Below are 15,177 nucleotides of genomic sequence, written 5' to 3'. Positions count from 1 at the left end.
TATAACGATTCCAGGGGGCCCAGATCTTATGCCACTTTTGGGGGCAACCCCGAGCTACGTATACTGTCTTTTCCCTAAACATACACCAGTCCATATCTTTCATCCAACACTCAATAGTAGGAGGCCGTTGGGATTCCCACAGTTGTGCAATATTGCGTTTAGCAATCATTGTTCCCAAGGTCACCCACTGAGTTTGGGCTACATTATGGACAGTGGGCTCCCAAACATTTAAAATACAACGCCTGGCTTCAGGTAAAAGTGCAATACCCGTGACCTCCTGAAGTACCCTGTGAATCCTGCGCCAATAGTCAATGATGAGACCACACTCCCAGATAATGTGCAAAAACGTGGCCAGCTGGCCACATCCCCGCCTACACAGACCCTCCTCCGAAAAACCCATCTGTACCAAACGAGGACCCGTGACGTACACTCTGTGCAGTATTTTAAGCTGTACTAATCGAAGGCGGGCTGGAATCGCAACCTCCTTTGGGGAGGAGATCGCCGACTGCCAGTCCTCATCATCAAGTTCAAGGCCATCACGGGTCCACTGACCTCGCAGTTGTGAGAGAAGGTCCGCTCTATGATTAATTAATTTTTTATACACCAGAGAGATGGTACTATCCGGAATATACCCATCCAGCACACGATCCTCCAGCGGGGCAGATTCAGGTATCTCCGTCCCCTTAGGGAAGACCGATTCGAGCGCATGACGAATCTGAGCGTAACGGAAGAACTCCGTACCACGCAGCTTGAACTCGGCATGTAGGGCCACAAAGGACTTCACCTGCCCCTTAGCCCAGAGGTCCCCCATCCTGGAGATACCAATGAGGTCCCACCTGTCAAATCCCTTCGTATTCCACATTTTGCCAAGTTGATCCGATCCAAATAGCGGGGTAGCCAAAGTCAAACGATCTTTCCATCCCAATGCACTAGTGGCAACCTGCCAGACACGCACAGCCGTGCGCGTCGGCCCTGTCAGAGATCCCACTACCGACTTGGAATACAATGCCCTATAGTAATTACCTCCGGGGAGCAGCCACCTATCCATAGCGAAACCTGGGTGCGGCCCGGGGCAATACGTACCATGGTTATTCGCCCCCAACTGCGATGCCCAATAATGCCGTTTGATATCGGGAAGAGCAATGCCCCCATCGTACCAGGGAAGCGTCAATTTGGTAAGTGCAATTCGGGGCCTACCGTCCCACAGCAACTTCCTCTGCAGATCCTCTACAACACGAAAGTAGCTACTAGGGACCAAATCAAGGGTGTTTTGTAAGGCATACAAAAAATGGGGGAGGGACATCATCTTAAAAAAGTGCCGCACGCCCGAGCAAAGAAAGCGGGAGCTTTCGCCAGCCCGCCACGTCCCGTCTCAACCGCGCCATAGGAGGGAGGAGGTTTTTATCATACCGGATCAAGGGGTTCATTGAAATACAAATACCAAGATATTTGAACCCCTGCTGTGCAATCTGAATAGGACAACCACGCGGCAAAACCGGTGCATCACCACTGAGCACATAAAGGGAGGATTTCGCCCAGTTAATGACCAAACCAGAATTCTTACCAAAAGAAGCCAACACGTCACACAATACTATCAGGGATTTTCTGGGGGAGGTACGATACAGTAGGATGTCATCCGCGTACAAGGAGATACGAATCAAGCATAATTGTTAATTTCTTTTCTCACCTCACCTCACCATTCCACTTTCCATTTCTCTTTAAACACAAGTAGATATCCGAAAAGCAAATCTAGAATACACTTAACTTTACATTGCATACTATAAGCAAGTGAGCAGCTACGTAAGTGGTTATGTCAGTGTGTAAGAGGCTGTGTAAGTGTCTGAGTATGGTTGTATAAATGCGTATATAAGTGGCTGTACAATGGGTGACTGCTTCAGTGCCTCTATGGGTGTGTTACTAGATATGTAAGTAGCAAGTTGCTGTGTGGCTGTATGACTGGGTGTGTTAGTGTATGTATGGGTATTTAAGTGGCAGTATGGATTGGTAATTGGCTGTGTTAGTGGGTGTTTGGGTGCTTAACTCTGTGTTCAAGTGGCTCTGTTAGTGGTGGATACATAAGTGCTGTGTGGGTGAGTGAGTGGATGTCTAAGTAGCTGTGTGACTAGGTATGTTATTGTCTGCATGGGTGTCTAAATGGGTATTTAAGTGGCTGTATGGATTGGTAATTGTCTGTGTTAGAGGGTGTTTGGGTGCTTAACTGTGTGTGCAAGTGGCTCTGTTAGTGGTGGATACATAAGTGCTCTGTGGGTGAGTGAGTGGAGGTGTACGTTTATTTGTTATTTTATTTGTATTTAAACCAATTTTCTATAGCGCGAACATTACCCGAAGGTGTCAGAGCGCTTTACATAAGAACCAGTTGCGATACATAAGGACTTAGGATTACATGAATTACATAAAAGATACAAACAGAAAAAAATTGCAAATGTACAAGTGGTAAAATCACACAAGGAAGAGATACACGCAGAAAAAATTGCTGTAGAGTCACACAAGGAATGAATGAATGAATGAAAGAAAATTTATACCGCGCAACTAAAACCCGAAGGCATCAAGGCGCCTACAAAATAAATCTTAAAAGGCAGAGGCAAGACTACAGGTATGCTTTGGCAAATAGTCGTGACTTCAAAGCTTTCCTAAAGGACTTAATTTCAACGAGGAGAGCATTCCACATTTTAGGTGCCACTGTGGAAAAAGCTCTGCCACCCCATTTGGCTCTGCGAATGCGTGGTACAGATAACAAAGATTTGTTAGCGGAGCGTAAGTTTCTCGAGGGGCAGTAGGGGGCCAAAAGAGCCCCAATCCCCACTGACCTATTTCTCGCTAGGGCGCCAAAGGTAAGGCACAGGATTTTAAAAGAAATCCTGTCCTCAACAGGTAGCCAATGCAAAGCCTTCCTGGCAGAGGTGGCCGATGCACGTTTGGGCAGATCCAACACAAACTTAGCTGCCGCATTATGGACCAGCTGGAGGCGCTGCAGCAGCCCCCTACTGAGACCTGCATACAGCGCATTATAATAATCAAGTCGGGAGCCAATAAGAGCAACCACGACTTGCTTTCTGGCCTGCTGAGATAAGTAGTGTTTGATTCTCCTCAAGATGTGAATTATGCCCCAACAGGTAGAGACTGTTCTGTTCACCTGCTGACGCATATTGAGGGTGGGCTCAATCAGGACTCCTAGGTTTTTTGCAAGAGCGGTAGGTATCGGACACGCTCCCAAAGAGGCAGGCCACCAATTTGCCGACCAGATGTCCTCTTTTCCCCCAAACACCAAAATCTCCGTCTTCTCCCCGTTCAATTTTAATGAATTGTAAGTCATCCATTTAGCGACTGCCTCCAAACAGGATCTAAAATTGGAGGCAGCCTCATTAACGGGCTGAGAGAGGGAGACCAGGATCTGGGTGTCATCGGCATAGGACACTACCTCCATCCCAAAAGATCTTATCAACCTGGCAAGTGGGGTCACATAGATGTTAAAAAGGGTCGGACTTAATGCCGACCCTTGGGGACCCCACATTGCACAGACAGGGATGGAGATAGAAACTCCCCCAGCATCACCCTCTGTTCCCTCTGGTTTAGGAAGGAGGTCAGCAAGTCAAGAGCGGACCCCTCCACTCCAATCTCCCTCAGGCGAGATGTTAACACCGAGGGAGAGAGGGTATCAAATGCAGCAGTGGGGTCTAACAGGATAAGGAGGGTGGTCTGGCCGCTATCAGCTCGAGTGCGGATATTATCCAACACGATGGTAAGGGCCGACTCGGTGCTATGCTCCCTCCTAAATCCGTGCTGCGAGTGATCTAATAAGCCAGAGTTCTCCAAAAAGGCCGCAAGGTGCTTATTAAGATGTGTTTCAAGCATCTTTGCGGGAGCAGCGAGATGGGGCGAAAGTTTTTTAATACCCCAGGGTCGAGTGTTGCCCTTTTAAGTAATGGTTTCACCACAGCCCTTTTCCACTGCTGAGGGAAGGTACCAAACCTCATTGCCCCATTCATGATCTCCAGAAGGGGAGGTAAAAGGGTCTCCTTACACTGCCTGAGAAGGGTGAGAGGACAGGGATCCAAGGGGGAGCCTGATCTAGTCTTAGAAAGCAGGTCCTCAAGTTCCTGAGATGCAAGGGGAGTAAAGGATGCCAAATGTCCCAAAGGAGCAGCTAGAGCAGGCTCAACGGAACCAGAGGAGTCCGCAGTTTCGGCCTTCTGAAGCTCTAATGCCGAATACAGATCAGCAATCTTCGCCTGAAAGAAAGAGGCAATGTTCAAGAGATACAAACAGAAAAAATTGCAAATGTACAAGTTGTAACGTCACTCAAGGAAGAGATACAAACGGATAAACTCTAAGAGTCACATAGGAATGGTAGAGAGTACAGGTCTACTACATATACTAGTGGTTAGAGTTATCTCTATATACATGTATATACAAATAGTGGAATTTGGGAGGGATACAAGGGTATGGAGAAAAGGCAAATCAGAGGATCGTCAAGGGGGAAAAGAGGGAAAAGGGTAAAGGACAAGGGAATGGACAAGATGGCGGGTCAGGGTCCAGAGAAAAGCAACCGAGACCAACAGCAAAATGGCGGGCAGGACAAAAGTAGAGAAGTCCATGAGAGTGACCCAGTGAGTTCTTAAGCTGCAACGGAGTCAAGGGAAACTGCTGGGACCTCGCTGCCGCAGCAGCGGTCGGTCCTTACACTGGGCCCCCCTGCAGACTAGTCCAGCGGTTTATCCTGTTCCCAAGACCTTCGGGACACGACCCTGGATCGGAGCCTGCACTGGCCTCCCTGCACATTGGTCCGGGGATCGATCTCGTACCCTGGACCTTCGGAACACGACCCCGGGCTTCCCTGCGTTGATGCTCCTAAAGCACCCCTTAGACGACCGGGTGTTATTGTCATCGCCCCCGGAGCTGCGGCAGGACGGTGAGCACGCCGTGATGAATGTAGCACACGGCTCACCGGCTCCTCTCCAGGCCTAAGGAGCACGCCCCGCCGCAGTCCTCCAACCTCCGCCACCGGGATAGTTCAAACTTGCCAGCTGTGAATTGTGACCCACGCCAATGCGGGAATCAGTCCAATCTTCCTTGCGAGGCCGATGTGGAGGTCCCCGTGATGACGACTCGGCGCCGACCCACCCAGCAAATTGCGCGTACCTCCATGATCCGGGGGAGGTGAGTCGGGATTGGGAAGGACTGTGGGGTCCAGAGGCTGCTGTCCCATTCCTGCAGTCGTTGGTGCTTTACTCCCCTGCTGCCTTGCGGGGTGCTCCGTGTCTCGCTGTCTGATTGTGTATGAGAGTGGCTGTATGAATTTGTAACTAGGTGGGGTGGGTGGCTGGATGTATAACTGGGTGTATGGGTGTGTAAGTGTATGTTTAACTGACTGTCTGAGTGCAGGGCACATGCATGGCTGTATAGGTGTGTGAGTGGGTGTTTGAATGACTATGTAAGTGGTTGTATAGGTGAGTAAATGGTGTGTGAATGGTTTTATGGGTGTGTGACTGAGTATGCAAGGCATTTTCTGGCTACATGAGTGGTGGGTACAAAAGTGATTCTGTGGGAGTGTAAGTGCCTGCTTGACTGTGTGAGTGGATGCAAATTACATACTATATAAGCAAGCACCCACATCTAATTTCAAACACATTACTTTATACTGACTTAATAAAATAACTATATTTTCAGTGTAGCAATTCCTCTTCCTCCTTTGCTGCTCACTATATTTGTAGCTAATGTTTTCATCTAACCTCCTTTCTGTGGGGTAGTGAACATTGTCCCACAGACTCTGCCTAGCTCAGAAGCTTGAATCAAGGCCGAAAAACTGTGGCTGTTCCAGGCCCGGGCGATTGCGGGTCTCGCCTTGTGGAAGGTGCCCTTTCTAAGGCGGCCAGATAGACCACCAAGTCTCAGGAGATCCCCAATCACAAATACAATGCTTAGAGTCTGGGACTCGGTGGCAGTTACACACGGACTCACTTCCTTTCCCTCACCCTTGACACCTATCTTTGACAATCCTGAATTCTCACCTGGGCTTGAAGAACGAGCGTTCCCACAGTGACAGGCTATGGACTGCAAATCAGCGGGGCAGCTCTTGAATGTATATGGTTCCTCCCGCTTGCAGAAGTGTAACAATCCTTCACCATCACCGCGCCGCAACGCTATCAATACTTCCAAATGCGTCACTGGCTCCTCCAGCCTGAGGTGCGACCGTTGGTTCAGAGAAAGCTCACCACCTATGAGAAATGGCTCATAACCAAAGTTTCAGATAAAAAGATGATCTCTGAGCTGTATGATATACTGCATCGACCAGCTACTTCCTCACCCTCCGCGGGGCAGAGGCGTTGGGCGCTGTAACTCGGGAGAGAGCTAACAGAGAAAGAATGGCGTAATATATACTTTCGAGCTAATCACACAGCTTGCAACACAGCTAGTAGGGAAGTGGCGGTCAAGCTGGTCACTTACTGGTACTTAACTCCGGTCAGGTTGAATAAAGGGAACCCCGATCGAAGCCCGACCTGTTGGCGGGGTTGTGATGAAGAAGGTGCACTGACTCATCTACTTTGGGACTGTAAGGAACTAACGGATTACTGGGGTACTATTCTGGACGACAATGACAGGCAATTTGAGACAGAAACCCCCTGATTACCTGCCTACACATTACTAGGGCTCCCCAACCCACTCACCTATACCCTGAAATTGATTAAAGGAAAACAGATGGTCCTAGCGCTGGGAGCAGCCGTTCAACATATCCTCTCTCTATGGGGCACAAAGAGACACGACCGACCCACACAGGCTGGCTACACAAATGATGGTATATCATAGGCATGGAACGTATTCAAGCTACCCTGACGAACTCCACAGACTCTTTCAGGAAAATATGGCGCCCCTTGCTGTCTTTACTGGCGCTTGAAATGAACGAGGTGACATGCCCCAAATACCTTCGTCTCCTTCGGCTCACCGAAGTGCAACATCCGGATGAAGTCCCTAGATCCACTTATTAATCGACAACCCCCACGTAAGATTTTTAAGAGACTTTCGCATAGCACACCGGTTCAGGGAGGGGGAGGGGAAAGGGGGTTTGGGGTTCATGGGAGTTTTGTATCTTATTCATTCTTCACTGTCTTGAAATATTTACCCGGACCAATCCCATGATGTCCCTTCTTTGCATGCACCTCCCCACTCGTCCACGGAAGAATTCCTGGGACTCCTTAGTGTGTGCAGGGGTCGGTTGGTATGGGGGGGAACGGTAAATCTGAGATCACAATGTGGGTTTGTCTAAAGTACTCATGCTGATTTTACATGTTTGCAAACTAATAAAAAATAGAGTTAACCATAAAAGCATGAATCAATGTGATAAAGTTAGTGAAGATTATGTACAGCTACAACTCCACACTTCTAGATCAAATGACATTTGGCAATCTCCACAAGATCATTTATTCTCAATATAATTAGCCGACTCCGATTAATCATACGACCTTGGTCATTTCCACATTCATCTGCCGACATCACACTTAGTCTTCCTTGCTATCCCCTCAAATGTTTCCCTAATTGCGAATCCTGTCTTCCACGATCTTTAAAGATATATTCACCAAGTATCTATTGTTTCTCCTCCTCAATGTCAATGCTATGTCTCATATAGATAACCTTTGTACCTATAAGCAATGCGTTTTTAATATGTATTTACTCATGAAAATTTTATAAATAAAGTTTAAAAAGAAATAATAACCTGCCTTCTATTTTGCCTTTTACTGTAGTGTCTAGAAGCTACACATTTTCTTTCAGCTTATATAAACTCAGTTTTTTTTTAAAATATATATATTTTTTATAGCACAACCCAATTAACATACCTGTAAAATCTATTTGCTGTTGTCCAACTTTTATTTTAATATCTGGTTTTCCATTGCAAATCTCAACTCAGAAATATGGCAATCCTCCTCCACTCTCAGTGTAAAAATACAAATAATGGTTACCCTTCCCACTGTGCTCTCACTCATACTCCTGTACTTAACAAATCATAGACTTACTTTCATCTTTTTCTTATACCACTTCTAAATGGTTACTCTGTTTTTTTAACCCTTTCAATGTTTCCTGTAAAGAAGCCCAATGTGGTAGGTTTTTTGCAGATCCGCAGATCCACCTTGGGGCTCAGCGTGGCCCTCATGTGTGACCGCAGTGGATCCATGGACCAACACAAAAGCACTTAAAAGCATTAAACAATCTACTGTTAATGGTTTTCATTGATGTTTTATTTTGTAAAATATTGTCAATTACAAGACATACACTCCCCACTGAGCAATGTACACTAGTCTGCTTTTGCGTTTCACACTGCAGTCTCTTTTTCCCTTTCCCCACACTCTTTAGCTCCGTTTACATAGTAACTATGTTTTCAATAGTCTCTGCCTACCAGTAGGTTTAAAGTTCACAAGCCTTTCTCTCAACAGCATACTACCTTCACATTAACTATAGCAGGTGTGGTTGACTGCAATTCCAAGCATATCTCAAACAACATAACTTTATTTTTATTTTTTCAAAGCCAATCACAGGGTTAGTTACTTTTTTTATTAAAGTCACTTCCTAGTTTTAGTGGTCATAGTCTGGATTGCGGGCCATAGTTTTGTGTTTTGGGCCAGAGAGAGTGCTAGAATGAAAGGCATTGACAAGGACCTGGATTTACTTGATGTAGTCACAACTCAAGTTGGCCAGAGATTGGCACCAATTGCTGCCTTTGGTTGAAAGCATTGCAGATTTCCAGCATTCAGACCTCATGATTCTGCACTGTGGTGGCAATGACTTAAGCACAATTACTGGGGTAGGACTGGAAATCCTAATGAAGGATACCTTTGGTAAATTAATGTCAGTGTTTCCACATGCTGCCTTAGTGTGCTCCAACATTTGCCAAAGACAGAAGTGGCAGTGGTCACCCCAGTTATTTCTGCAGATAGCGAAAACCAGGAAACATGTCAATAAAATGCATTTCTCTGAGACCACACATGAGCTGCATATACCATAACAACATACGCTTCAACATGGACCGAATATATTAAAAAGATACTGCCAACAACTTAAAAGACTGCATCCTGTTCTACGTGTAATTGTCATCTACACACCAACAATACAAAAGTTCTTTTCAGAGCCAACCCTTTTCCCAAACACTAGTCTTTTTGTTTTCAAATCCTTTTTTCTAATTTCTGACTCGTATCTGCGGATCCTCGGCCGACAGAGGGTTTCAGCTGGATATGTTGCATGCTGATATGCAGCGAATCCGCACATCCGTTCCCAACAAAAGCACACATTCAATACAGAACAACACATTTAATAAAAACATAGCCAATTAAAATGTATAATACTGTATCACTGCCTGTGAGTAGTATGTAACTGAGTGGGTATGTGAGGGGCTCTACGGGTATGTGAGTGGGTGTATTGTGGCTGTGTGGGTGTGTGAGCTGCTGTCTAGTGCCTATGTAGGTGGGTGAGTGGTTTTCTGAATTTGTGGGTGGGTGTGTAAGTGGCTATATGGGTATACGAGTAGGTGTGTGGGCGGTTCTGTGAGTGTGTAAGTGGTTCTGTGACTGGATGTGTGAGTGGGTATGTGACTGGCTAAGTGGGTCTGTAAGTGGGTGTATGGGTGTGTGAGTGGTTTTGTGGGTGTGTGAATGGTGGGTGTCTGTGGGTGTGCTAGTGCTTGTGTGGTCTGTGAATGGGTGAGTGGTTCTCTGGGCATGCAAGTGGATGTGTGAGTGGGTATGTCAGTGGCGTTGCTGTATAGGTGTGTGTATGGATGTGTACGTGGCTGTGTGAGTGGGTGTGAGAGTGGTTCTCTGGGTCCCTGAGTGGATGTATAAGTGACTGTATGGGTGTGTGTATGGATGTGTGGGTGTGCGAGAGTGTGTGTGAGTGGGTCTTTGAGTGAGTGTATGTGTTTTTTATTTGGGGTCTGTATCCACTACGGATTCACACGGGGGGCGCGCTGAGTGCCGTGGTGGATCCGCGGGCCCTCATGCACCCCCCCAAAAAAAGTTGTCTCACAATTTCTTCCCCAGGAAGTGTTCCCCACAGACTACTCCATGAGTCCCATGGGGTCAGGATACCTCTATCCTGACCCCTTATACCCTATTTCGACTTTATTTTCTCCCCAAAACCGTGTCTCTATTCACAAAATGACGGGCAAAACTTTTCTCTCAGGTTGTGGCCACCCAATCATGGCATTGCTTTGGTGCGTGAACCAACAAAGAGTTCTGATGAGAGAATAAGATGCATAAGCATGAAGCTTTCGCAATTGAGCAAAGGGCATTTCCAGCTGGAAGGTATTCTCTGATATAAATCAGCAGACATATTTTTTTAAGGAAAAGAGTTAAAGGGAATCTCTCCTGAAGAATGGTAAGCTTATGGATCTCAGTAAAGGGTCCAAAGTGCTTTCAACTACTAGGGTATACGAGTAGGTGTGTGGGTGGTTATGGGAGTGTGTAAGTGGTTCTGTGATTGGGTGTGTGACTGGCTGTGTGGGTTTGTAAGTGGCTGTATAGGTGGGTGTATGGGTGTGTGAGTAGTTTTGTGGGTGTGTGAATGGTGGGTGTATGTGGGTGTGCTAGTGCTTGTGTGGTCTGTGAATGGGTGAGTGGTTCTCTGGGTATGCAAGTGGATGTGTGAGTGGGTATGACAGTGGTTTTGCTGTATCAGTGTGTGAGTGGATGTGTAAGTGGCTGTGTGAGTCTGTGAGTGAGTGTGTACGTGGCTGTGTGAGTGGGTGTGAGAGTGGTTCTCTGGGTCCCTGAGTGGATGTATAAGTGACTGTACGGGTGTGTGAGTGGGTGTATGGATGTGTTGGTGTGTGAGAGAGTGTGTGAGTGGGTGTATGTGTTTTTTATTTGGGTTCTGTATCCACTACTGATTCACACAGGAGGCCGCGCTGGGTGCCGCGGTGGATCCGTGGACCCACATGTGCCCCCCAAAAAAGTTGTCTCACAATTTCTTCCCCAGGAGGTGTTTCTCACAGACCACTCTATCAGTCCAATGGGGTCAGGATACCTTTATCCTGACCCCTTATATCCTATCTCTAAATTATTTTCTCCCCAAAACCGTGTCCCTATTCACAAAATGATGGGCAAAACTTTTCTCTCAGGTTGTGGCCACCCAATCATGGCATTGCTTTGGTGCGTGAACCCAACAAAGGGGCAGATTTATGAAGGCCTTGCGCCGCCGGTGCGTCACCATGTTAAAAATGACGCACCGGCGGCGCAAGGCCTTCATAAATCTGCCCCAAAGAGTTCTGATGAGAGAATACGATGCATAAGCATGAAGTTTCGCAATTGAGCAAAGGGCATTTCAAGCTGGAAGGTATTCTCTGATATACATCAGCAGACATCAAAAGAGTTAAAGGGAATCTCTCCTGAAGAATGGTAAGCTTACGGATCTCAGTAAAGAGTCCAAAGTGCTCTCAACTACTAGAGCCAGATTCCAGAAAGTGAACGTGTGTGAATGAATCTATCTACTCTAGGAACATGCTAATATAAATCTGTAAAAACACAAATTGTAACATCTGATACATTCCCCGTTCTCGTTGTCCAATAGGATTTAAGATACATTGATCTAAATGTGAGGTAATGTGAATCACCTGTAGGAATCAGAAAACCATCCAAGACGATTTTGATCTCACATGGAAGACCTTGGGTTTTTCTGTTACATCTCAAATACCTATTCACTAGCTAACAGGGGACTACTGTAAAGTTAAAACATCTGCAGTGGGAGAGAAATACATATCATCCAAAACAAGAGTTCAATGTGAAAAATAGGCCTTTAAATGCTAATGTTTAAATCACTGTTAGTATGGCATCCGTTGATGGGCTAACTTAAATCAACATCTTATGTTATTGCCCGTATATGCGTTCAACAACTAAGTATGACTACCCACTACAAATTTTGCATTTATTATACATGAGTTATTTTGCACAAACTTTGGCACTTTCCATTTGAATGTGTTTCTATTTTTTGAATGAAGGGATTCGCTCCAGCAAGGGCATCTAAAAACTTATGTTGGCATACGTTAGTAATAGCCAGTGTTTCCGGGTTAGACGAACACCAATGAATTTCACTAATTGCAGTGCACTAAAACATCCCCCCTAATCTCACTTGCATGTGAAGCTGTAACGATTCATATCCCTGCTTCTCAAATAATGTTTTCACTCGTAGGCTTGCCTTGGCTGCACTGAATAAATATGAGCAAGCAATAACCAGCTACCAAAAGGCACTGGACCTAGAACCGGAAAATGACACCTACAAGTCAAATTTAAAGACTGCACAACAAAAATTGAGAGAGATTTCAAGCCCTGTAAGTTATGCAGTTGCATCTGTTCGCACTTTAAAGCTCTCATCATTACTTTCTGACCCTGACATTGCTCTTCATTTCAGACAGGGTCTGCATTTGGATTTGACATGGCCAGTCTCATCAGCAACCCAGCCTTCGTTAGCATGGTGAGTAATTTACGGAATAGGGAGAGAGTCGGGTTCACTATGAAATAACTGTGAGGACAAAGTGCAGCGTATCCAGAGGAGCACTTACTGAAATGTAACAACAAAGGAGGAAAAGCAGATGATTATTCCGGATGTTATGAGAGTGAGAGTTTTAAGTTAATGTCCTACGAAGCCCATGCAGCCAGAAGAAGCGGGTGTTGTGTTGCAAGGAAATGAAAGATACTTAGTCCAGAGGTGTAGTTCAGGATCTCAGCTTTATTCTTCAAGTAGGATCCATATTAAGTCTCATGCTAAGCCTCATACAATGCCCCACCAGGAGCAGCCTCCTTGCTGCTCAGCCCTTCCACACCAACTGATTCCTTTTCCCACTCAAACATTCTCAACATTCTGATGACATCACATAGACTTAGCAGCAAGGCAAAGGCAACAACTTAGAGGATGCATTAATCACTTACTAGATTACAACATCTTTCTATGTCGAAGGAGCCCGTTAAGGAACGGGCCATTATAAGCCAGCCGTACTGAGACTAACCATCATTTGAGGCATGCTGTACATATGATCACAGTGATTCTTTATGAACGGCCCAATGTAGGAACATTGATCTTCCTTGAAGTCAGCATTCATTGAATGGGACCCAATGGTGGTGATATAGAAATTGATTGACATAAGCAGCTTCTCATAACATGCAAAGAACCCAGGATGCATTTGTCATATCTCATCATAGTCAGTGCCTGGAGTCGTGCTTTCAGAAGGTTAGGAGGTTTGGAAATATTATTCTGGATATCTAGGACTTCGCTCCATAGTCTGATGGCTAGGCAGGAAAAATCCTCAATTGCAGACTTGGTATTGTTTGTTTTTGCGACCTTTTGTGTCAAACTTGATTTTCCTCTTTTTAGAGTCTGTCTCCCTGTGGTGTGGAGTTTTTCTTGCGGTTAGCATGGAGGCCAAGAGTGTAGCGCATTTTGTGTTGTACAGGTGAGCTTGAAATTGACACATGCTTCTAGTGATAGACAGTGTAGTTGCGTTAGGATTAGAGTTATGTGATCTGGTTTTCTTGTGTTTTTGAGACCAGTCGTGCTGCAGCATTAAGAAGGTTGTTAAGGAGTGAGACTGTGGAGTTGGATAGCCCTGATAACATTGCATTGCCTCTGTCTCTTTGGAAGAGTACTAGAACTTCAAAGATGATCTAAAGTCTTGGTGGGATGGAGTTCTTGATTTTCTTTAAGAGGTGCAAGTGGTATGTAGCCTTTCTTGACAGATTATTGAGATGCCTCAGTATAGAGGGCTCAAAGTCCTTTTGATATATTCATCCACCCCTCCTCTGTGGGCATACATCCAAATTGTGGTTCCGCCTCATTATTCATTTTCTCCTCCATGGCACTAGGCACCCCCCACCTCTACTGAATAAGGATCTCATACCATTGTTGATCAACATGCTTGCGCCTCAGGTATTCCTAGCCATGGAAAGTTTTAAAATGAATGATTACCCAACCTCATGCTCGTGTGTCACCTGAAAACCTTTAATGTCACTACTGGTACTTTTCCATCTCTTGTAAATCACTGAGTCAAGCACACTTCTGGTGGTAAGTAGCACTCTGAACACCATGGATGATAGCTCTGCTTGTTTTCATTGTACTTCTAAACCTTAAGTGACTTTTCACCCAGTTTAGATGGTGATTTCTGTTCTCTTCAGTTCCATTGACATTTTGGACAAAGTACTTTACTGGTTTTATTCTAGTGGGCAGGAACCAGTTTTTCAAATAAAATCAAAGTCTTTCCCAACTTCCTCGTGGCACGGAGCACTTCATTTATCAATTCTGTTGCAATTTATTTAATTAATACATGGAGACACTGGTAAGTAGGCTAACTGCTCAGAAGTATGCATTCTTCACTATCCTGAATGCACACAGCTGTGTTTTAGAGTGTTTTCAGCAAATGACATCCAACACCTGAAGCTGTGTCTTGAATCATTCCAATGTTGGGGGCTGCCAACATCCTAAAACTCAGCACAACAAATTCTTACATTCCTATTGATGTTGCCTCCCTGAAGCTATCCCAGTAACATTCCTTCACTTTCAGTTTATTTAGTCAAATATCTTGGATGTGTGGTCTACTCTATGTATAAGGTTCACATTGAGAACAACAACAAATTATAATGTCCCAATCTCAGTTACTCAAAAATAGACATTTATATAAATACCTGACTTCTTGTTCAATAGTTAAATCCTTAGTTGTTAAGAAACCCAATTATGCCTGTGCTAGTCTTCTTTTCAAGTCTGTTTATTGCATATTAGTTGTTATAAAGGCCATCTTCATTCTACTGACCACATAAAATCAAGATATATGATGCATGACAGTAAAAGTATCCTTTGCCCTATTGGCTGTCCTTGCACGCTTTTGGTGCCAGTCATTTTCAGTGGCCTAACTGAAGGCCCCTCTTCATGCTCCTAATTACATTTTGTTCATTTTGTTTGCTGAATATTGATTTTTGATGGATACTTCTAACCACATATTCCTGACCTTTAGAACATTCTCAGGCCCAGACTGGGTCAAGATTTTCAACAGCAATTGCAGCTAAATGCCAGTAGGCGGTGCTGTCAGGCACTGAATCAGCCATGCGCTGCCCCGGATATGACAACGTTGAGCACATATTTGTATTTATTTCTGTAATTTTATATAGCACGGACATGGCCCGAAGGCATCAA

General features: G+C 45.2%; 1 protein-coding gene across 2 annotated transcripts in view; it reads left to right on the top strand.

The window, feature by feature from the left end:
* Positions 1-15,177, top strand: part of SGTB (small glutamine rich tetratricopeptide repeat co-chaperone beta) — a 118,059-nt gene that overhangs the window by 81,057 nt on the left and 21,825 nt on the right. For both annotated transcript variants that reach the window (XM_078675164.1, XM_078675163.1), the window contains exons 7-8: positions 12,190-12,328; positions 12,409-12,471. In XM_078675164.1, coding sequence (XP_078531290.1) covers positions 12,190-12,328; positions 12,409-12,471 — 202 coding nt within the window. The remainder of the gene's footprint in view (positions 1-12,189; positions 12,329-12,408; positions 12,472-15,177) is intronic.

Source organism: Lissotriton helveticus, chromosome 2_1 (genome assembly GCF_964261635.1).
Source record: "Lissotriton helveticus chromosome 2_1, aLisHel1.1, whole genome shotgun sequence".
In the NCBI taxonomy this organism is placed as follows: Eukaryota; Metazoa; Chordata; class Amphibia; order Caudata; family Salamandridae; genus Lissotriton; species Lissotriton helveticus.
The sequence above is the reverse complement of the archived record's forward strand: the minus strand, read 5'-3'. Positions and strand labels throughout refer to the sequence as shown.